Source organism: Gobius niger, assembly GCF_951799975.1.
Source record: "Gobius niger genome assembly, chromosome: 15".
Taxonomy (NCBI): Eukaryota; Metazoa; Chordata; class Actinopteri; order Gobiiformes; family Gobiidae; genus Gobius; species Gobius niger.
In genome coordinates, this window is record NC_136866.1 from 14210436 (window position 1) to 14233760 (window position 23325).

General features: G+C 40.3%; 4 protein-coding genes across 5 annotated transcripts in view; 2 read left to right on the top strand and 2 right to left on the bottom strand.

Annotated features, from left to right (window-relative positions):
* The first annotated feature begins 1253 nt into the window (after window positions 1-1253).
* Window positions 1254-3967, top strand: akirin2 (akirin 2). The gene is made up of 5 exons (XM_079572229.1): window positions 1254-1749; window positions 2281-2418; window positions 3049-3198; window positions 3275-3346; window positions 3454-3967. The coding sequence occupies exons 1-5, from the start codon at window positions 1578-1580 to the stop codon at window positions 3462-3464; spliced, it is 543 nt and encodes a 180-aa protein (XP_079428355.1). The 5' UTR covers window positions 1254-1577; the 3' UTR covers window positions 3465-3967.
* A 900-nt stretch (window positions 3968-4867) lies between these two features.
* The window catches only part of rars2 (arginyl-tRNA synthetase 2, mitochondrial), a 109320-nt gene continuing 90862 nt past the window's right edge, over window positions 4868-23325 (top strand). Inside the window, exons 1-20 of one of the 2 annotated variants that reach the window (XR_013793690.1) lie at window positions 4868-4997; window positions 5114-5187; window positions 5623-5725; window positions 6231-6314; window positions 6397-6497; window positions 6586-6641; window positions 6706-6789; window positions 6890-6966; window positions 7624-7782; window positions 8264-8370; window positions 8599-8694; window positions 8909-8969; window positions 9298-9374; window positions 10218-10342; window positions 10521-10588; window positions 10665-10774; window positions 10928-11023; window positions 11093-11167; window positions 11242-11305; window positions 12013-12809. Coding sequence is in view for 1 of the 2 variants with exons in the window: in XM_079572741.1 (XP_079428867.1) it covers window positions 4962-4997; window positions 5114-5187; window positions 5623-5725; window positions 6231-6314; window positions 6397-6497; window positions 6586-6641; window positions 6706-6789; window positions 6890-6966; window positions 7624-7782; window positions 8264-8370; window positions 8599-8694; window positions 8909-8969; window positions 9298-9374; window positions 10218-10342; window positions 10521-10588; window positions 10665-10774; window positions 10928-11023; window positions 11093-11167; window positions 11242-11305; window positions 12013-12099 (1740 nt within the window). In the remaining variant the exon portion in view is untranslated. Of the gene's footprint in view, window positions 4998-5113; window positions 5188-5622; window positions 5726-6230; window positions 6315-6396; window positions 6498-6585; window positions 6642-6705; window positions 6790-6889; window positions 6967-7623; window positions 7783-8263; window positions 8371-8598; window positions 8695-8908; window positions 8970-9297; window positions 9375-10217; window positions 10343-10520; window positions 10589-10664; window positions 10775-10927; window positions 11024-11092; window positions 11168-11241; window positions 11306-12012; window positions 13591-23325 lie in introns of those variants that run through there. The other variant, XM_079572741.1, reaches the window with a different exon arrangement.
* slc35a1 (solute carrier family 35 member A1) lies at window positions 14091-18984 on the bottom strand. The gene is made up of 8 exons (XM_079572387.1): window positions 18807-18984; window positions 18368-18548; window positions 17696-17855; window positions 17479-17631; window positions 16699-16765; window positions 15735-15911; window positions 15490-15624; window positions 14091-14309 (listed from the first exon to the last, which is right to left on the bottom strand). Exons 1-8 carry the CDS (start codon window positions 18877-18879, stop codon window positions 14173-14175), a joined length of 1083 nt encoding a protein of 360 aa, XP_079428513.1. The 5' UTR covers window positions 18880-18984; the 3' UTR covers window positions 14091-14172.
* Window positions 20017-21749, bottom strand: LOC306975110 (protein yippee-like 5). Its single transcript, XM_079572530.1, has 3 exons — window positions 21596-21749; window positions 20996-21140; window positions 20017-20369 (listed from the first exon to the last, which is right to left on the bottom strand). Exons 2-3 carry the CDS (start codon window positions 21134-21136, stop codon window positions 20148-20150), a joined length of 363 nt encoding a protein of 120 aa, XP_079428656.1. The 5' UTR covers window positions 21137-21140; window positions 21596-21749; the 3' UTR covers window positions 20017-20147.

Sequence of the window (23325 nt, forward strand, 5' to 3'; positions counted from 1 at the left end):
CTATGTCAACAACAGCGGCTTTCCTCTGCTCTTTGTCCACCACAATGCCAGGTTGGTTCGACATTACCATTCTGTCCGTCTGTATCTAAGTCTCACAGGATCTTGGCTCGGTCATTCTCGTCCACCTTTGGAGGTGTTTCTCACTTTGACCTTGGAGTTTCCAGCCCATACTCTGCACAGATGTTCCTGTACACTATGCCAGTCACTTGGTCATGGCGCTCCATGTGAGCTTTCACTGCCAGCATCTTACACCCTGCAGTTATGTGCTGGGTCAGGGGTCTCCAACAGGCGGCCACTTCGGGCCCGCCAGATGATTCAGTCCGGCCACACTTGTAACGCACAAATTCCTCAGTATGTCAAAAAAGAGAGCAAGTATCTATGACATTCCTGTGCAGGGTTATGAATTTTTAAAGAAATGCCCACTCCTGCCACTAAGGTGCGGCTTAATTTAAAAAAGAAAAGAATTCCCCACGTGTCCAGCAGAGGGCACTGACATATGGACAGTCTGCCCTAGGGCGGCTGTGGCAGCTTACCACCTCCAAATCTGGAGTGAATAAATAAAGACTACAGTTTAGCAGAAACCTGGGACTGAGGCTTGTAAAGCGCAATACAAGTGTAAACTGTTTTTATGAGGATCATTAGTATATTGGAGTTTTTCATTATGGACCCCGGCAATACATTCCCGATATATTTTGGCCCCCAGGAAAATTTACTTTACCTGTACTGGATTGTCTCTGGGGCCTCTTTGCACAATCTACATCTGGAGTCTTGTCTGGTGTGGTAGATCTGGACCTCTGGTGCTCCTGTGCAGCAATGCTGGAAAGAGTAAACATACAGTACTGGTCAAAAGTTTGAAAACACTTTTTTATGTTTTTTTTTTCTTTCTTCTTTTATTGCAAGACTATTTATATTGTAGATTCTCGCCGAAGGCATTCATTTATCAATTAACGGATATGGATTTTTTAAATTAATTTTTTTACAAATATATCTTTTGCACGTTAAGCATTTGTTTTCAGTGGATACCATAAAAATGATTATTGAATTTTTATTTTCATTATAATTAATTGAAAGTAAAGGATCTGTCGGTTGTGTGGTCTGTTGTCAAACAAAACAAATTTAAATCCCTCGGTATTTTTCTGGATGTGGGAGATGTAGTTTTTCCACTGCTCAAAGCAATCACGCTGATTGACAGGAGAACTACAACTACCAGCATTATACCTCCTTTCGGGCATGCGCGGAACTGCTCTCAAGCGACGGCAATCGATTTCAAGAAATCGCTTAGCCGTAACCGTTGTATGGAAAGTCCAGGCATTAAATCTATCGTCATCTGATCAACCGCCGTCTTCATCTGTAACGACTTTTGGTCTTTTCGTAGAGCAACATCTTTTATTGCTCACAGAATACGGAATTAACCAACAAAATCGCGTTTAAGAGGGCGAAAAGGTGTACTTTCGCACCCCGGAAAGCTGCTATCGTTAGCTGCTAAGGTTAGCAAGCTTTAGCAGCACAGACCGGGGCCCACAGGACAACCTCGATTTAGCCTTTCCTCGTGTAACGCTTTAAAAACCTTTAGAAAAATGGCTTGTGGGGCTACTCTGAAGCGGAGTCTGGATTTTGATCCTTTAATGAATCCGGCTTCACCGAAAAGACGGAGGTGCGCTCCGATGGTGTCTCCGGTGTCTTCGCCTCAGAAATATCTGCGTTTGGAACCATCGCCTTTTGGGGAAGTTTCGTCGAGGCTCACAACAGGTATAATCTTATGTGTTAACATTGCTCTAAGCAATCTTTACCATATGAATGAATTGCTTCTTGGAAGTTGTAACGGCGATGGTAATGGCTGAACAGGCTCAACAAAACACTTATGACGCAGAAATAGATACTGCGTTTGCACCGGGGCTAGCTAACCCCTGTTTTCACGTCATGTTAACCCTTATCTACTTTACCAGGTTTCTTAACCTTTATTCTTTTTGGCGTATAAGATCAACAACATACATTTAGCAATGAATGCCGTTTCGTCAAGCGCATGTTGCTTGATTGTTTTTATATAATACTAGTTCTTTCATGTAGCTTGTTTCTGTGCATATGATTTGTGTTTGGTTACGTATAGTCTTATGTGAATCTAGTCAGCTCCTTAAACGCACCCTTATATCACCTTTATATTTCAATTGATTTTATGTCTGCTTTAGTTTGTCAAATTTATGAAACTTGTCAGAGTTTAAACTTTCTCCCTTGCATATCAACTAACCTGTTAACCTTATCTTACGTGTTCGCCCTTTCTAGAGCAAATCCTCCACAACATTAAGCAGGAGTACAAGCGGTTGCAGAAGAGGCGACACCTGGATTCTGCCTTCCAGCAGCAGGGCGATGGATGCTGTCCGGTTGAACTGCAGAACATTCAGAGTGGAGCTGCTCTACCAGGTAAAACTTGTCTCCTCCTCTTTAGCCACTGTCTGTTTTCAGTAGACTTGTGGAGTATAAAGCAGATCAAATCTTACATAGCAGGAAAATAACGTGCTTTGTCAGTTAAGGGGAAGTGGGTAGACAAAAAAAAGGTCTTTGTGTCAAATGACCTGAAAGTTTGGTCATCACAGCACTTTCTAAACGAAAACAATTCGAATTACAAAGGGTATTGTTCACGCCATTGTTATTTCTAAAGCCAAACTGTTAACATTACATCATTAACTAGTGGAAAATATAATTAATCTTTACGGTGAGAGGGCACTGCTCTAATCAGACCTGACTTGTATTTTTACTGGGAATGGGACATTTCTTGCTCATCTTCAAGCTGTTTTTGATTGTATTGGTGTCTCGTCTGGACATTACTTACACGTTTGGTATCACTGGTATGTTAGTTTATGTTTTCGACTTTTACGACTCTTGTTGCTCTAGCAATGTAACACATTACCTGGAATGTCTGCAGTACGGCTTCGAAAAATATATTACAAGTATCCGGTGAGCTTCCCCTTTCTAAGTGTAGGGTGCATTTAGTTTCATGTTGAGTGCGTTGGACTGGCTTCACTTCAGCTCTTGTCATGTTGTTGTGATCAGGGATGTCATCAGGAGCGTCGTCTCCCACCAGGAAAGAGCAGCCCTTGTTCTCGCTCAGACAGGTCGGGATGATCTGTGAACGACTACTGAAGGAGAGAGAGGAGAAGATCCGCGAGGAGTATGACGAGATCCTCACCACCAAACTCGCAGGTCTGTGGCTCTCTGTGCTTTACACTTTTTATTCAAACACGCAGATAAAAGTTAACCAGAACCTTTCATTTCACAGAACAATATGATGCCTTTGTGAAGTTTACACATGATCAGCTGATGCGACGATTTGGAGAGCAGCCTGCCAGCTGTGAGTATCTTTGACATGAGCCTCTCTTTTGCTAAATTCACAGATAGTTTTGACCCTAGAGGTTTCACGCTGATGCTCAATGGTCTTGTCCCTCTCCTTCCTGGCAGATGTTTCCTGAGTTTTGGCGTGTTTTCGGAGATCCTTACTGCGTCTGCCGGACTCGGGGGTAGTGGATCGTCGCTGTGCCATACGTCGCCTGTGTGGACCTCAGTCAGTGGAGCTCCTCTGCTCCTCTGACGCTCCTAGTGGCCTCTAACTGCCCTGTCTATATTTCTTTGGTTCTGATGCCTTCACACGAGGCTCACTGCCACACACCCTTGGCCTTTCAATGTTTTATCTTTTGTGAATTATTTTTCTTTTGACAAGGATGTTAGTGTACATATGGAAAAGGGATTGGACTTATGCAAACGGACGATTGAAGGAGGCCTTTTGACTGGACTCTGGCAACAGGCTTTTCCCGCATCGTTTTAACTTGTTCTGGCAGTTACTGCTATTACGTTTGTATACACTGAACTTTTTTTTTCTTTGCTTGAGTTTAGTTCATTGTAACAAGATTTTATTTGCTGTAGTTATATTGGGCTTTGGTTCAAGAGAAGCTTACAAATAAAGCGTTTACATATTTGTTTGTGTCCCATTTCCTTCTTTAATCTTATTTACTCAATGTAGTGCCCCAAAATCATTTATGTCACAGTAGAAGCAGAGTAAAAACACATACATAAACTGTGCTCAAACTGCATGAATTACACTTTTTGAATAAAATTTTTGTGAGTGATTGGGAACATTTGACATTTTGGCTTACATTTTGACTGTTGAATAATCTGTGTACACTTTTGCTCTAAAGTTCTTACTCCGCTTTCAAAATAAGCATGTAGAACAGATATGAGCAAACGTTTTGAGGCAGGGGATGCATTGGGTTTTTGAACTTGCAAAGGGTGCCAGACCGGGGCTAGAGTTGTGTTCAAAACAAGTACAATTCTCAAATAGACCGATTGCCTAAACACTTTTTAAAAAGTCACAAAATAGCTGCAGTTGTGTGTTATCTTTTTTCATGTCAATGAAAACATGGGCGTCTCCCCTATTCTAAGCAGTACATATTGGGCTTTTGTTTGTGGGCCATATTGAAGGGCTAGACGGGCAGCATTTGGCCCCCGGGCCTTAGCTTGCCCACCCCTTGTAGAATGACCAGTGCTCAACCTGGTTATGCTGAGCCTGGGCTCAGAATACCTGCTTTTCCTAACCTTCACAAAGACGTGAACAAAAATTGCACAAAAGCAGGAGTGGATGGCTGACAGGTTTTGCTGCTAAGGTGCAAACAAATCAAGTCAGATCTCGGAACTTGAGAACTGTAACACCTCTTTTACAGAATGAACCGGGTCTATCACAGTACTCGGTGCTTTGTTGAAGACTTCTCCGGCAGCAGCAGCAATTTATATCTATGGGAAAAACGAACGCACCTTCCGTGTGAATGACGTATTGACAAAGAGACGCCTCTGATTGGCTGTTCAATAAGGAAGCGGAAGTTTTTCCAATGAAGGGAATGCCAAACATGCCTGCTACAATGCCTTGAACGTTGTTTTCAGTATAATTGTATTTTATTTATTGCCATTAAAAAGGTATGGCATGCATCTTTAGGAAGACGATCGCTGCCAAGGTACATGTAGGCATTAGGGAAAGTAGTATTCTGTTTTGGAGCATGGGTTGACCCTGAACTATACACCCACTATTTGTTTAACCCTGAGACTGTTGTCTGTGTATTTGAATTTGCAGTTGAGCAAGGCTCTGCAGCAGCCCGAGGAGCTCCTTCTACCAGCCCTGTCTGCTGTCCCAGTCTTCAGAAAACAGTGATTTGTCTTTTATCATTTTGTAGAGCAACATCTCTTACCTTTACAGTCTCATCCAGTGTTTTAACATTATCCATGAAAAGAAAAAGTAAACAATAATGAAAATTAAATGATAAAATTGTTATTAGACCCTGTGTTTTGCTGATATTTTAGCTTGTTGATGCAACAGAATTTATAAATGGCTGTTTTAAGTTGTGTAAACAGTAAGGAAGTAGTCTCCATGTCAATAACACATAAGGAATAAAAATCTGAGTCTGATGATACCCATACACAAGTGGAGCAAAACCATTTTTTTCATGCAGATTTTGCAGCTATGTTACCACAGCTATCACAATCTAACAATTCACTATCATTGGGATCTAAATTGTGTGTTATGACAGGAGTTTTCCTTTTTTCACCTTTCTTTGTTTACATTTTAAAATATTCCTTCTGCAGACGGACGCCCGACTTCAAGCTGTCCGTGAGTTTGTTACGACTGAATGGGATTTTACCAAAAACAGGAGACATACAGTTGCAAACAGAGGACTTAACCAGACAGGTAAGCCTCATGTTAGCACTTAATACATAATTGGATCATGTTGCTTTCTTTCCTGTTCCATTGAACTATGCATTTGGTATTCAGACACTACTAAGATGCACTTTCGTTTGTGTCTTTTTACCCCTACACACAGAGAAAAATACACTATTATCAAATCTGAAAATAATCAAAATCTGGGGAAAAAAAAGGTTATTGTTTTTAAACATACCATTAGGCCTATAAATGTGTGTCTCTAAAGACTGTTGAGGCGTATTAATGCAATTTAAAGCCACACATTTCACCGATGAAATAAATCAAAATACAAGTTATAAATTCTGGATGGTTGATAAGAAATGGCAAAAAAGCATCATTCATTTTTGAAACATGTTTGGTATCGCGGACATGTTTGTGCTTCGCGGTATAGTAACCTAAAACCTGGAATATTCCGCTGTGATCTAGCAGCACTATTGTAGTTAAATGATGTGATTTGTTAAATTAATAAAGTCACATAAATGTTTTGTTCTAGTTAATACCAGACAATGTGGTGGAAGACATTTCTGCAGGCAGTGGAGCCGTCAACTTCACAATAAATCGCAAACTTCTCGTTCAGGTCTTTTGTCGATTTTCTTTCACCAAAACAAAGTTACTGATTTGCTTTTCTCCAGGATTCATTTTGTCTATTGATTTTTTAGAAATTGTTGGAGCCATTTGAGTCAGAGAGTAATACTCCCTTTGGTTTAAACAGCGAGCTCTTGAACACACTTAAACGCGGGACTACATTAGTGGAGTACAGGTACGTATGACCATTTACTTGCACCACTACATGTACTTTGGGTTACTGCACCTCCTCAATTTTTGAAATATTTCCACATTTTCTCTAGCTCTCCAAATATTGCCAAAAAGTTTCATGCTGGTCATCTCCGTTCTACAATAATCGGTGAGTACTTGAAGGATCTCGGTTGTTAAACTGAACATAAACCGGACTTGGCTCTGCTGAACAGGTAACTTCATTGCCAACCTGAAGCAGGCTTTGGGGAACAATGTCGTCCGAATGAACTACCTGGGCGACTGGGGCATGCAGTTTGGTAAGTAAATCATATTATGATCGTTAGCACACGCTGTAATGCTGAGGCTTTGGTAGTAGTAGTAGTAAAAGTACACACAATACATTTTCCTATCTTCCAGGTTTGTTGGGCGCTGGCTTCATACAGTTTGGCTCCCATTCAAAACTGAAGGACAATCCTTTACAGCATTTGTTTGAGGTGAGTTCACTGTGATTCTTCATCATTCATCAAACACATTGTTTCCACATTGTCTGCACATAAACCTGTTCAGTCACTGTCATGTGGCAAGTGTGGAAATAGCTCCTTTCTTGTTACTCGGATATTTATAGGCACAGTTTGACACGTTGTTTTTGTTTTATATTGTTGTAGCCTGATACGAACTTAAATAGGGTAGGGTATGCAGCATGTGTGGAAAAATGGTACTAAAGTTATCATTTATTTTGGTTTATTGCCTACTGGAAAGTAAGGCTAAGGTTATGGTGTAGTGACCCAAATGATCATTCAAAAGTAAAAATAAAAAAGTTCTTGAATACGAGTAACTGCTTGAGCATAAATCTCAGATTCAATTTATAGTAGACACAATTTTGGGAGAGGAATGTGAACATTTAGATTTTTTTTAAATCATTCTAGAGATTTAAATATTGTCGACTGGACTGGGTTGTCATGTTAACTTTAAATGGTTAGACCTGCAAATGTAACCGAGAACTACCCGTATCAGGTTGTAATGTAAGTACTCATATCAAAAGCGACACATGGATTAGTAATTTGATCACAAAACTGTCAGCCCTCTGAATCAACAATGGTTGATTAATTGGTGTTTGTTTTGTATTTTTATTTTTTGTTTGCTCCCTCCAGGTTTACGTGCAAGTGAACAGAGAGGCCGAGCACAATGAGAACCTCAGACAGGAAGCTAGAGACTTCTTCAGAAAACTGGAAGAACATGATGCTGAGGCTGTGTCTCTATGGCAACGCTTCAGGGACATCACAGTGGAGGAGTATCAACATGTGTATAAGGTACATGTCAATCCATACTGTACATAATAGTCCTATATTTCCTTTTTTTTTTTTATACTTTGATATGACATTCCAAGTTGTATAGCTTAAAGCTTAAAGAGCCTATATTAAAGGGGCTAGATGCAAGTTCACCATTTTATACTTACTGCTGCCTCCTCAGGTCATACTTGTAACTGCGCCTTCTATATTAGGCTCATGCATGCAATTCGACCTGAAGTTACACGTTTTTGAGTGACAGTGCAGGATTTTAGAGGCAGTTGTGGTGGCAGGTCTGAGCTCATTCTACACATTAGGACATGGCTGGAACATGTAGGGGGAGGAAAATACAGAATTTTAACATTTTGTGTGTAGGGACTCTGTGTAGTCCCTTTAAGGAAAACTCATCCATTTTCCGCTAATGGTTCCTTAAGTAGTTATAAAAGCCTAAATAATATTTAAAAGGTTCTGTTTTACACTTTTGGATTGTTTTTTTTATTCCCAGCGTTTAGGAGTGCACTTTGACGTTTATTCCGGGGAGTCCCTTCACCAAAGCCAGGCTCTGGAGGTGGTTCAGCAGCTGCAGAGTCGAGGCCTGTTGAAAACTTCAGAGTGAGTCACATTAACCTGCAGACACATTGAAAATAAATAAGAGATAGCAGAGAGCAGAGCCTTTCCCACAGCACTGGTTTCCGAATGGCGCTGCTGCTGCTGACTCGATTGTGATCTCATCTTATAGAAATGTATTAAAATGACTCCACCGTGGCTTGTAATGAAAACACCATATTCAAGTAACATAAATATGGATCTATATGAATTTTGTCCGTTTTGTTTTTTCAGTAAGGGAACAGGAGTGGTGGATCTTTCCTCGTCTGGAGACATGAGCAACGTGTGCACCGTACTGCGCAGCGATGGCACCACACTCTACATTACAAGGTCAGGATGAAGCACATGGAATAATTTAAAGACATTTGGCGTCTGATAAACAATCCGCTTTATCTAATGCAAAAAAACGCCACTCAACTTTACTTATAGATCACATTTTATGCACAAATACAAATCAAAATGCTTCAGATATACTAAAAGACTGACATGATACAGTAAATACACATTTCAAGTAACATTTTTGCTTTTTGTTTTCGTGTTTCAGAGACCTCGCAGCTGCCGTTGACAGAAAAGAAAGGTACCACTTCACGGAGATGATTTATGTGGTAAGTTCTTTGCTGTTTCTTGTTTTGTTTTCAGTCCCCCCCCCCCCCCCCCCTCCCAAATTAAGCTGTGTCTCCAGATGGTTTTCAGCTAAACCAATCCACACCAACAGAGCAGCTGTGACACATACTTTCAGCCGCCTCCATCTGCTCTCGCACTTCCACCAGAGAGCTACATAATACTTTTGATTTAGAGGAAGAAGTGTGTAGAAAAGAAAGACAAAAATGTGGTGTAGTCACAGCGTTCTTTATTGTTGACATACTATTTTAGCTATAGCTCTCGTTGTCGAGTTTCCTAATCCGTACTGTTTTCTCTGCTACTTTTTTGAAGACTGATAAGAGTCAAGCCAATCACTTCCAGCAGTTGTTCCAGATACTCTCAGCTTCGGGTCACCCCTGGTCTGAAAGGTAGGCACATTGTCTAGGAATGTTAGCACCAAAGACAGAGCAAAGAATCAGTCAACATCCTGTGCCCCATGCTTATTAAGGAAGTGAACTCGATAAACATCAGTGTTAATTTCGTCGACTAAAATATTTAGTCTTAATTTTAGTCAAAGTGATATTTTTGACGACTAAAATTGGACTAAAACTAAATGAAAAGTTTCTCATGAGACTAAAACTTTGACTAAAATGTCCAGGTATTTTAGTCGACTAAAATAAGACTAAATAAAAATGAAAAGGAGAGACTAAAATCATCCAAACTTCTATTGACAATCTGAAAAAACCTCATATCACATAGATTCTCAGCCAAATGAACAGGTCTGTGCTTTATTCATGTGGAAGCAGCTCCATGAAGTCGAGGACCTTGATTAAATTTGATTATAATGAATATTATAAATGCAAAGTCGACTAAATTAGTCTTAAATTTAGTCGACTAAATTGACATGCAATTTTAGTCGACTAAAACTAGACTAAAATTGAAACGTATTTTTTGACTAAATCTCGACTAAAATTAAATTACATTTTAGTCAAAAGACTAAGACTAAAACTAAAATAAAATATGTTGTCAAAATTAACACTGATAAACATCTAAACAAACCAGGAAAAACTAGGTCAAACTTTTGGCAAAACAATTTTTCCATCAGCCATTTTGTTGCACTTTTCGGAAGGCTGTTCCAGTGGTCAAAAGTCTTCATGACATTTTCACAAACCTTTGCTCTGGGGCGCCCCGATATTGGTGGAATATATACACAGTACATCAGAATACACCCGAGTTTTTTTTTTACAATAACAAAAGATATGAATTTGCAGCTGTCGACACGTCCCATTCGGCCTGGTGAAGGGCATGAAGACTCGGACGGGAGAGGTGGTCTTCCTGGAGGACGTCCTGGACGAGGCGCGCACCAGGATGCTCCACAACATGAGCCGGGCCCAAAGTAAACAACCAGAAACGTGTAGCGCACAAACGTATCCCCAAACACTTAAATAAAATGTAAATGATGGATTAGTTTATATAACCGTTATTGCACATTTTAGGAGTTCATCAGCTGAGATTATATGAGCAATGATTTGTTGTTTCAGTATAATTAATTCATTTCTGATTTTGACTCATAGCAACAAAGGAACTTGAAGACCCTGAGGACACTGCAGAGAAAGTGGGAATCGGAGCATTAATCGTCCAGGTAACTTTTTCTTTATAGGCAATAATAAGTTTCCTCGATTATGGATACTTCTAACATTGACTTCCTTTTGTTCTAGGACTTTAAAGGGCCTCTAGAGTCAGACTACAGCTTTGACTGGGACAGAATCTTACAGGCTCAGGGCGACACTGGGGTATTCCTCCAATACACGCACGCCCGCCTCTGCAGGTTCGTAATACAGCCAGTTTCACTCATGACTTTTTAAAGACGATATATTGCAATGACCCACGACAGAGTTTTTACTCATATTCTGCTCTCGGCATTTTTATACCTCTTGAATTAATGTGTTTAAGTTAAATCAATACTTTAAATACTTTGCAGTTTGTTACAGAAGAACGAAGACTTGGAGGCGGCTCATTTCGACGCGTCCCTGTTGACCGAACCGTCCGCCATCTCCATTGTGCAGCACCTCCTCCGGTAAACCCCTCACGTTCGATCATTTGTGGCACGAGGCTTCAATATATACTCATTCAACTGTTAATTTAGCTACGATGAAGTGCTGCTCCAGTGCTCCCAGGATCTTCAACCCAAGCACTTGGTCAACTTTTTATTGAAGTTGTGGTAAGGAGACAGGATGTTTGCACTGCTGTGCCAACATAGCGGTTAAAACGACTATGTTATTGCTGTGTTTCCAGCCACTTGATCGCTGCTGCACACAGAGAGCTGCCGGTGAAAGGGAGTCCAGTCCAAGTGGCACAGGTAACGGAACAGTACAGTGCATTAAGGCTGCGTGGTGTAAAAAAAAAAAATATCGACTAGAAAATTTATCAACAAATATTTTGCTTTGTCATCATTTTAAAAGGGACTATACGGAGTTTAAAATGTTAAAATTATGTGTTTTCCTCCCCCACACGTTCCAGTAAGCTCCTAATGTGTAGAATGAGGCCAGACCTGTTCACAACTGCCTCTAAAATCCTGCACTGTCACTCACAAAGGTGTTAATTCAGGTCCGCAGTGCCGCCATATACGAGCTTAAAAGAACAGTAATAATATTTTTACAGTAATACTGTAAAAATGGTGGCCTGTTCCTTTTTAATATAGAGCCTGCAGTTACGCGTAAGACCTGAGGTGGCAGTAGTGAGTATAAAATGACCAACTTGCATCTAGTCCCTTAAACAGGGCTGCGCAATGTGTCAAATTGTTATTGCAATATTACTACACAGTATTCATATCGCACAAACCCACAATACAGCGCAAAATCACTAAGGTCTTCCATTTGACTTTTTTCTTCTTTTTTTTTTACGAACACAACCAAAAACAAACTTAAAATTGTGCGAAAGTTCAATTTTAGCCACAAGTTTTCTAATTTAACTTAATTTTAGCCTTGTTTTAGTCCACACATTTTGATGAAAAGACAAATAACTTGCGATTTTGGCATGTAACAAAGAAAACTGTCTGTTTTACAGACACGACGGCGGCTGTTCAGAGGATCGTGTTCAGTGCTAGCTGATGGGATGCGGCTCTTAGGCATCACACCAGTCGATAAAATGTGAAGAAGGAAAGACAATGAAATTATGTGTAAATAAAACATAACTTTTTAATTAAAATAACCAACTTCATATGTTTTCAGTTTAAAGATTTACAAGCTTTAAATCAAAAGCTGTTTAAAAAGTACAAGACACGTGAGACAATAGAACAACAGACCCGTCCAGCCATTTATTTTTCCCATAGACTAAAAAATTTAAATATGGCAAAATGCTAACGTTTTGGTTCATAACATTTCGGATGCATCTTCTAATTAAAATGTTTTTATGATAGTAAGAATAGCTACGTCTATGGGAGAAATGAATGGGAAATTGACTTGTGAGCGTGGACAGGACTGAGGCACATACACACACACAGACTTGGAGTCTGTGCATCAGATATGTACAATCATAAGGCTCCAGTCCAAGGAGCAGAGATGTTTACATTTCCATGAAGCTGCGATATCCCAACATGAAGGATGCAGAGGCACGGTCCAGTTCCTACGGCTCTCCAGAACAACTGAAGGCTAAAGACGAGGCTCGAAAAGACTGCCCTCAGTGTGCGCACAATCCAATGTCAGCACAAAACATTCCCCCCAAATGTTCCAAACGTTTGCCAATTTCACAGGCCATGACATTTTAGAGATGAACCATTTTGGTGGGAGCATTACAGTCTCTATATTTCTGTATGGGCTTAATATGCACAGAAGAGACACACGACACTGGACTTCCTCTTCCGTGTTTTTACCATGGACAGTGACTGGCAACAACTGTTCAAATATTATACTGGATGAAGACCAGAGAAGCCAACACATAGTGACAAGTGTATAGCACCAAGATCTACACAAGCCAGCATATTAAAGTAAAAATATTGTGAATTTGACAAAACAAGTTTGTCTTAAGTTACCGTAAGAGTAGCAGCTCCTCATTGACTACAAAAGAGGACCTTCTCAAGTTTCCTTCAAAAATTGCCTAATAAATGATATCTTATTTTACAAATGCAGATAAATGACATAAAAACTGTTTAATATAAGGATATAGGTTAACTACTGTGATCTCCCATCACTTCAGATGCCTGGCAGCGCACTCAGCTTCACGCAGCTTGATTTGGAGTTTGAGACGCAGCTGAAGTGTGTGAGCCAATTACACACAGGTGTGTCAGAGCTGTTTGCTGCTGCGATATCACTGTATTGAGTTAAATTGAGTTAAATTAATTTTAACAATACTGCTCTGGTTGCTCGTATTGCACCCCTCTCCTATGTATTTCTGGTAGTTGCTTTCCAGACGCCAGCCTCATAGGGGATGGGAGATGGTCGCTCATTCTTCATTGGAAAAGCTGGCTCTGATTTGAAAGTCAGTTTTTAAAAAGGGGCGGTGTTCTAACAGCCACTAGTTGAATGGTCATTGGCTGCCTAAACATAAAAGGGGAAAAAGCTTTGACTGACAGTTGCAGCTCCTGGAGGGGCATGTATCTAACATGAGCTGCTGTCACTGGGGCTACAGGAGGAAGACTGTTGGCCAAACATGAGACCAATCACAGACTATTTGTTTTGTGGCACATTTCTAAAGAATTCACTTTCGTGGGATGAGAAGACTTCTATGGGGAGTATAAAAAAACAACAGTTTTCTGGTGCTGCTTCTCCTGCTTTGTGCTGCTATTGGCTATAAAGCACAACAACTCAGACAATCTCATTTTAGGTTTATCAGTGCGATGGCATTTCTTGACCTGGTTTAGTTTAGTCCAAGTGTAGCATTGTTCCAGTTTAAACGTCCGTTAGTATTGTCGCTACTATTTGGGCTTGGTTTAGCTGCCTGCTGTCTGCTTATAGCCTCAATATGCCGAATTGTCAATTTTATTGTATCTATGTGAAAAAGCCGACTAAAATACTGTATGCAGTGCACATAGGATGCTATGTGTAAAAATGTAAGGTACATGTAGGTCAGTGATCATGAATAGTAGAAAATACTTAGCTTCTTTCGTTTGAAAGACCCAAAGCAGTGGTGACTCTTCAGTCATATGTTTATTTGCATCCAAAACCATCGAGGGGGAGGCACCTCAGTCTCCAGGTTCGGCGGTCAGGACAGTTTGTCTCTTTGTGGAGGTTAGACAGAGATAAGTTTTGCTTTGAGCTCTCTGTCGGCTTCTTCTTGCCGAGGCACTTTGCTTGTGTCCAGTTTTGGGAGTCCGTACAAGTAAATGGACACGCAGACAAGGAGAGCACCGGAGGCAAAAGTGATGGCTGCAAAAGAGAGAAACATTGTTACTATGAATGTAAGTGAAGTGTAAGCATTAAGAGTTGTATTTTCAGCCTTTTTTCGTCTGTTTCCAAAAGAATTTCCCTTTTGGTTTAGGAGTTATTGTGACTCTGATAAAGTGACCTACAATGGTCTCCACTTAAACAGAAGCCGCTACACTGTAGGCTAAACAGCATTTCATGACTTAACATTGACACTGATTTAGCTTTTGTTGCCAGGCTCTGACATCGTCATTCCCTGTCGTCTCCAAATGGCACAGGCCCTGTACAGAACGTTTTATTTTCTTGTAGTACAGCATAGCTACACAAGTGACTTTGTAGCAAACATAGCTCTCTGCCTTGAGAGTTACTTTTAGGTGGCAACATTGGCAAAGATTGGAGACCCTTGATCACGGCCAAAACTGAACCAATCCACGCTCAGAAGATGGTCGAGCAAATACAGTAAAACACTCCTAAAAGCAGAAATAACCTTATATTCATCATTTAACCCAATACTCGCCTGTTTTGGCGAGTCGGAATCATATTCTGTTATCTTATTACTGAACTAAAATGTTCAAAGTGCTTATTTGCAGTAGCTATTTCCAGTCGGTTTTCGCTTCCAGAATAAAACTATATCTCCTTAGGAAAGCAGTTACAAAGCATCAGTAAAATCCATTGCATTGCATGATACATTGTTAAAATGTAGTACAGTTATACAGCACAACACATGACTTTTGTCTATTGTACACATTTTGTCATAATTACTGACAATACATATCAAATTCGCCCCTAACAATCCTGATACGTATGGGATCATGACAAGTGTATTGTCCCAGCCCTAGAAAGTAATCTTTTGAAAGTCCTTTCTCTCAGCTGTAGCTTGATCTTAGCCCCACAGCAAAACAAGACCGGTGAGTAACTCTACACCAATCTATTCAAACAAACTCTGAAACACAAGTCACCTCCAGGGCATCCAAACACTGGCTTTCTTGCTTTTGTATTCACTATAATTCCACAATTCCATATGTGTAGGGTCCAGTATTCTTGTTTAGATTATTATACAATGTTATTTCAGAAGAACCAACACATGAAAAATCATCTTTGGTGATCAGACCCGTGATTATTCCACCACCACCAAATCAGCATTTTAACATGACCCCCTCCTGAGTGACCTGTATGTACGTACTTATCTGGAGTCCGAAGAGTACGACCGAGGCCACAGTGGAGAGGACGATGGCCGCTGCGGCGGAGAACCCCTTCATGATGTTGTCTGTGTACTTCACCACTATAGAGGTGTACAGTCCCCCCACACTGGCCAGCACTGGAAACACAATTTACTAATATCAGTGCTCAATAATAAAGTACTTTGGCTCAACAACTAACAACATCTAGAGAAAGTGTCTGAATGACCAGCACATGCACTGTACTTACATACGACAAAGCAGACCCACGGCGTGTATCCAAAGAAGAAGCCCTTCTCCAGGACTTTGTCCCCGTCGGTCATGAACACGCCGAGGAGTGTGACCACAATCCCAGAGATGTACATCTGGATGTTCCTCACCCACAGAGAGGTGTCGGAGCTTTTTAGCACCTTCTCAAAGTACACTCCTAAAAGAAGACCGTTTATGAGCTGGGATGAGTTAATCATAATAAAATGACGCAATAGACAAGACAGTGATGTAACTTAGTGGTTCCCAACATTTTTTGTCGTGTGTGTTTTGTCGTGCCCCTTGAGTGTTTCATTTCTACCAAGTACCCCTTGCCTGGAGACTGAAGTCATTCATTTAGAAAACTATCCTCTAAACTCAGATTTATTGGCATTTATTTGTGCATCGTTTTCAAAATAAAGGAAAAGGACTTATTGAGTCACTGTTTTGGGGATTTAGCTGTAGAGTGCCAACAATCCAGACCATTTTTCACGATATTTGTAGGACCACGGCGTATTCTGTGTTATAGCTATGGACACATGCTATGGCTCGTTTGAAAGGGGAGACTCTAAGCCCTCTGTAGGTGGAAACAGTTTTATTCTATGAGCTCGGTTCCTGAGAAATACTAAGGTAAACAGAGGCTAGTTTTGATCAAAATCACTTTTTTTTTTAGAAACAGATATCACGTGTTTAATGAAACATGCGCCAGTTGAGCCTTTGAAGCCATTAAAATTAAAAAAAAGTAATTAAAAAATATATATAGATATACTTTTTGGCACACAATGTGTCAGGATTCAAACCTTTTACTGAAAATTATCATGTAAAATAACATCCTTTAAAATGATACTGAAATACAGTTCACCTTATTCTTTTAGTACCTCCTGAAGTCCTCGTACCCCAAGTTGGGAAACACTGATGTAACTCATACAGTATAGATACTGTACATAAAACTATGGAGTCAAACGTACCAGCGAACCCGGAGCACAGGACAGCAATAGCAATGGCCATGAATCCGAGTAATGGGTTTTGTTCAATCTGAAAAAGACGATGCATAAATCATTAGATGTGTGGGACTGACACTAATGGCATTCGAAGCAAGTACAAATTCACCAAAGTGGAAGTATTGCTACAACAACTACACATTCTACAACTACTGCAGTGCAATAAAATGTAGAAGTGTTTCAATGGAAAGTGGTATTGGCTGTGGATTAAGATTTTACAACAGCACTTTTATTATCCTGGGCTTGGCCTTTTGCAGCTTCAGATGAGCCTCTTCTGACTTTAGACAACTTCAGAACTGGTTTAGTCCTAAACTGATGTTTGTCTAGGCCTGGCATTACCTTGAAAGTCAAATACTGTATGAGGTGGGGCTTAGTGTGTTGTGTTTGAGAATCACTGATGGAAGCTGTGAGGCGCACCGAGTTGCCTTGTGTAGAAATACGCTTTATAAATAAACATGCTTTGTCTGAGTGTGTGAGTTCTTGTTTGCATAGAGAATCAGACAGAGCATTGAACACACTGTCACAATTCTTACAGTCCTTTTTTACAAGTATAGTTTTGCATTTTTACTATTATTTCTGAAGCAAAAACTAGTAATAATCTTTCAAATGTACTTATTTATTTATTTCTACACCTTGGGAGAGAAAATTGGACCATATGGAAAACAGACACGTAATGCTGACAGTAAATACACCAAGAGGCATTTCTCACGCATTCATTTTGAATTTCCTCGTTGCGCCCCGCCTCACCTGAACCTTCGTGGCTTCTGCCGGCTTCCACTGCACCAGAGTTACACCCAAACAGAGCATGAACACCGATCCCCACTGGAGGCGGCTCAGGGAGCGGTTCAGCATCAGCACCGTACACAGCGCCGTGCACGGGATCTTCAGCTGGTAAGTCACCTGGTGCATCAATGAAGAACCAGGTCAGACCAGGCACGCTTTAGCAAAAAACATTAAGCAATACCTGATATACTGCTGCGTCCAGGTTACTGAGCGCCAGAAAGGCCATGTTGTTCTGTATGGCGTATACCACGGAGGGGACGCTTAGTTTTAGCAACTCTTTAGGGCTTAAAAAGATGTGCTCCACAAGGGCATTTTTTAACCTGTTGAGACTCCCGGTTTCCCTGCAATGCAGAATATGTATCATCAGGCATCAGCTTATGAATGGACAAAAGCAGGTAATGTTTGTGATTGTTTTATTTTCTCATTAAGGCTGATTTCTTGACCATGATTACTGAATGTCTTCACTAAAATGCAGAGGTGGGTTACATTTCTTACTCAAGAGTAGTTTTAGCACACCCTTCTCGCTACTTTTGCTTGAGGATTAATTTGTTTGAAGTAACAGTAAGTAAATATTTGGGCTACTCCTCCCACGTTCAGGTGACAGAATCTCTCTTTCGACAAATGAGATTTTAAAGAGTTCCTCTTGCACTTTACCTTTCCTTCACACAATTTCTAGGGTACATTCTTTAGAACCACATCAAAATAAAGCCAGTTTTACCAGGTTTCTAAGCCAGAAAGCCTGTTCCAATGCATCACGTTAAGCCAGTGCAAAGTATCGACCTATTTGAGAACTTTGCACTAGATGGCAAACGCCAATCCAAGAGTCTAGCCATTGACAGTGAGGTGGACTTACTTTGAGAGCATTCCCAGGCTCAGGATTAGTTTGATGACCTCGGTTATGCACACTGCTGTCGTGGAGAAGTACAAGTCTCCGGATGAGATGGTCCTGGTGTACCGCAAAGCCACTGTGTATGTAGCTGCCACCAGTGTCATCACAGTCAGGCAGTACAGCTTGAACCCCACACTCACAGTTTCTACCACAGACAGACAGGGATATCGGTTATTGAACACTGTGGACATAGCCTAACCTACAACTGCTGCTGCATATACACATCTAGAATAAGGGGATAATATTATAGAGTATAGTCTTTGATATATATGCTAAACCGTTTGTACATTCAGGAAAGCAGCCACAAACTGTAATAGGAAAATGTCATTTCGCTTGACCAATATGATATCATTCAGAAGAGGCTAGTAGGAGATGCGGCTAACCATTAAAATGACAAACTCACCCGCCATTATTGCTGTTTTTGCGTCAGTGCGGATGTTCTCTGGGTTAGATATCTTGTGAGGGTAACATGACATGTAGCTCCACTGTTTAAAGATTGTTCACAATGGTGAGGAATGTCGTCTGACCACCAGACCCTTGCTGAGGCGTAGCATGAGCTACATCTGGATTTCATCGAGCGAACTACGCCACCCACAATGCACCGCGACAAACGTAAAAGGTGCGTTTGATGAATGACTGGGGAGATGCCGGTGGAGAGCATAGACATGAACACGACACTCACCGGCTGTAAAGTGTCCATTACCGACAGTTATGGTTATGGTCATTTGTTGGATATTATGCCCATTTTAATACAGTTGTTCTAAAGAGTAATCGACTAACAGGGAATAGTTTTTTCCGAGTCAAAGTCAGATAGCTCTCAAAATGAGAGATAACAGACTATGTGAAGAACAAGATTTTTTTTTAAAATGCCTTTCGTAAATGTATTAAAGCACAACCAAAAAATGGTTCTACATTTCCAACACTGACATTTCGTACAGCTCTGGATAGGACACAACTGAATAACCTCACACTGCAAAAGTAATGAGTTCATTTCAACTTTATTTTTGGCAGAAATGAAATACACTTTTCAATCACTGTAAATAACCTAAACAAAGCAGGAAAATGAGAATCAACATGAGATGATTAATAAATATAAAACTTACACTGGAACAGCATTGAAAATTTTGAAATAAAAAGAACTTTAAATAAAATGTTCAACATATATGTTTGTGGAATTACCTGTGTTCTTCTAATCACTTGTCGCATTCCAACCCCGACAAGCAATTCTTCTTCATTTTGATACCAACAAATGACATCCTCGCTCTAGTTGATCACAAGGGTTTAAGCTCTTATGAAAATAACCTCATTTGTCCACATTTTACAACCATCGGAGTACCGGTATAGAGACAGACTTGACCCAAACAAATGGGACAGTCTTTGATATTAGCATAGTGTCTGTAGGGCTTTAGGGCTGCACAATGTGTGTTATGTTCTATGGTCTTTTTTCTCTGACATTACTTTACATATTTACAATACAATCCTTTATGTGAGAATTTTACATTACCAATTAAGCACATATTTTAAAGTAGCTCACATTAGCGTGTTTTTTGTTTTTGTTTTAATGAGATGAACTTAATATCTCACTCGAAATCACTCATTATTTAAAATAAATTCAACAATGTCAGTCTCTTTTTTACTCATATTGTGCAACCCAAGCACACTGTCAACATAGGCCCATGCATCGCTCTGGTGGGGAAGGCATGGGCTTAACACTGCATTTAAAACTAGTTTCAATCTTCCACTCTCAAGAGCTGTCAGACGGTACATGCTCGAAGCCCTCGCTCTCCCTCACGAGCGCCCTTTCCAGGATGACGCGGCCCTCTTTGTAGCGCTGGCTCTCCTCCGTGGCGAACTCGTACATCCAGCCCAGTTTGCTGTTGCAGTTTTTGCAGCTGACGTCGCGCACCATGTGTCTCCCTGTGAGCATGACCCTGTCCTGCACCTCGCTGTGCTGCAGATTCACCACCTGGAGGCAAAGGCCGAGGCAATAGACAAGTTTGTTAGGCGTGTCAATCAAGGATATAGATGTTTTCAAATGTATTACTTTATAGTGCCCATTGGAAAATTTTCCCTGAGAATAAATTTACCTTCAACTGGAGGATAACCAGGTTGCTAGTGTTATCAGGGAGAACCTTGGCCAGTAAGCAGTAATTAAGTAAGTAAGTAGTCTTTCTTCCTCTCCTACCATCACTTGCCTTTGTAATAGGCCTAAAATAGAAGGCCTATTCTATTTGAGGATGAGAGGCGAAACGTTCAAGACTTCAACTACAGAGTACAGAAGATGGACTCAAGTACCTTCATTGAAGATCAAATAGAACCACTGAGCCCAAACTAAGTATTTCTTACAATCTAAAAAGAAAGGTTCTATTTTGTACTTGGCTGTGCCCCTGTTACATAAAGGTGCTTGGTAATAGATGATAATGATTGGGATATAGAAATACTTGTTTGCACGTCGTCCTGTTCTTGTTCGATTGCACATTTATCCCCCATTATTTACACCCCCTGACCTGAGTGTTCTTGAGAGTTGGTGTAACAAGTTCATTCCTCCATTGTGAGATCAGTGAAGTCCTGTCTCTTATCTGTGGGCTTTACCTTGTTGAACAGGAAAGCTCGACCAGTGGCCCCTGTGAAGCGTGTGGAGATGAGTTCAGCTCTATTTGTCAAAATAGTGTCACAGTTTGCACAGGAGAAAAGGCGAGTCCCACCAATGTGATCCAAGAAGATGCGCCCCATTGCCCTGTGTAACAAAAATAAAAATACATATGAGGTCATGTTGTTAAAGGGAGTATTGCATATTCACTTAAATCACTTTGTTGTCAATAGCAACACTAAACTGCACATTGTTCACATTGTTTCTCATGTTAGACTTGATAAGATTGTTTAGGACAAGAGAGGACTGAATCACAAGAGCCAAAAGCCGAACACAAATGTCGTAAATGTGGGAGGTTGGGTGTCTTTGAACAAACAAATTCAACAGAAGATTTAATTTACAAGACACCATCTGTTTGTGTTCAGGTGATTAGTATTTTCTATGGCTGACGTGTACATGTTCGGTAGTACGTAAGGCTCATTGTGGCGTAAAACAATTGTGTATAAAAGAAAGAAACATGAAACGTGACTAGTTATTTGTTGTTTAGCTGCTAGCTCACACTCACTGACCAATAACAACCTTTAGCAAACCAGATGCCTCACCTCCACGCAGCTTTGTTTGCCTCAGAAAACAGTCAACAAGAACTAAAGGCTTTTTGCCCCAAAGCTTTTGCTCTTTAAAAGACACAGCCGTCTTTTTTTTTACTAACTACTGACGCGATGTTGTTGATAAACTCAACCCCAACGAAAGACTAGGCAAGCACGGTCAAAGCACTCTCTTCCGCTTAAGCTTTTCAAAATAAATATCACTACTAACCTAAAAGTGAGGATCTCTTTGTCAGTATTTTTAATTAATTAATTGATATCCAAATCATTTGTATGATGTGTAAAAAGAATATCGAAAATTAGCAAATTTGCAAATGATAGTTTTCTTTTGCATGGCTAAATATATGTGCGTGATTATTTTGAAAGGTGGATTCACACTTTTACATCCGGTCGTGCTCTCATTGTTTATGTAGTTTTAAAAGACTGCCGCTAGAGGGCAATGCTTTTTGGCGTCATTGTTCACCTGTGTGCTTTATGTGATAACATGGCCGGGGTTTACGGATACTTTTTACCTCAATTTTTGCTACTGGCCTCTGCGACTGTATGAAGTGAAGCCAAAATGAAGGGACCGCTATGGACAATAAGGCTGTTGATGGGTTAATATTTGACAATCTCTGGCAATTATATTTATTTCGACTAGAAAAAGCTCAGATTTTCTAAACTGCATCATTATTACTATCTTACTTTCTCCGTCATTACCATTGACAGTCCATTGGTCATTATAGGGAACAGCTATATGCCTTTCCTGCTCTCTCACTACACCAAGTCATGATGATACAATCTCTGAAGTTCATTAATGACTATACAGTGTAAGTTATTTTAGACCTTATTATTCTCCCACAGGAAAATAAATAAATAATGTAAAGTAATTTGGCTTTGTGTGCAACTAGAGAACCTGGATAGGCCATCCATAGGGTGGAGGAGACCCTCTCAAGATCTCAAGAGAATTGGTTTGGTTTCTCCTTTGTGGCAAGATGTGGCTCTCCAGCAAAGACCCTCTGCCCCTCTGATAATTGTGGGTAATATTATCACACACATCGAAGATCAAATACCATAAAATACTATGTAAAGGCTGAAAATGCTGCCTATTTCCTGGATCACAGCTTCCCAAACCTTCTGTTAGGTCATATATGATGTAGGCCTACTGCATTGGGATTTGGAGAAAGTGGTGCTAGTTATTTGAGAGAGAAAAAATCCCATTACCAAAAGACTTGCCTATCTCTGCCTGACTACATTGATCGACTACACCAAATGAAAGGTAATTGCCTTTTTTGTTCTTTTTAATTCAAAACCAAAAGATGAATTGTTCCTGCAGACACGGACAGGCCGTACCAAGCTGCAAATCCTTGCTCGAAGCTTCGTCAGGTGAATTAGATCAACTCTGGAGATTCATCTGGTGTTTAACGTCCTTGTGGATGAGATAACACACAGGCAGCGGTGGTATAACCTGATATCACTGCTACTGTAATCAACAAGGTCAATCTCAGGACAATCTGATCGGTACAACTCCAAATCTGATAATAATGATGAAACAAAATAATAACTTGATAATGTAGGATCAGGACACCTACACTGTCAGAAGCTTTCCTCTGAAAACGTTCAATCTTTTATTTCATTTCCTTTGAAATGTTAAGATGAGGTGTCTAGCCCCCTCAGCAGGCAACAGAGAGGAAGAACACGTTTTTCAAAGACAATTTAGCAGCAGGGCTATTGTCAACATGATGCTC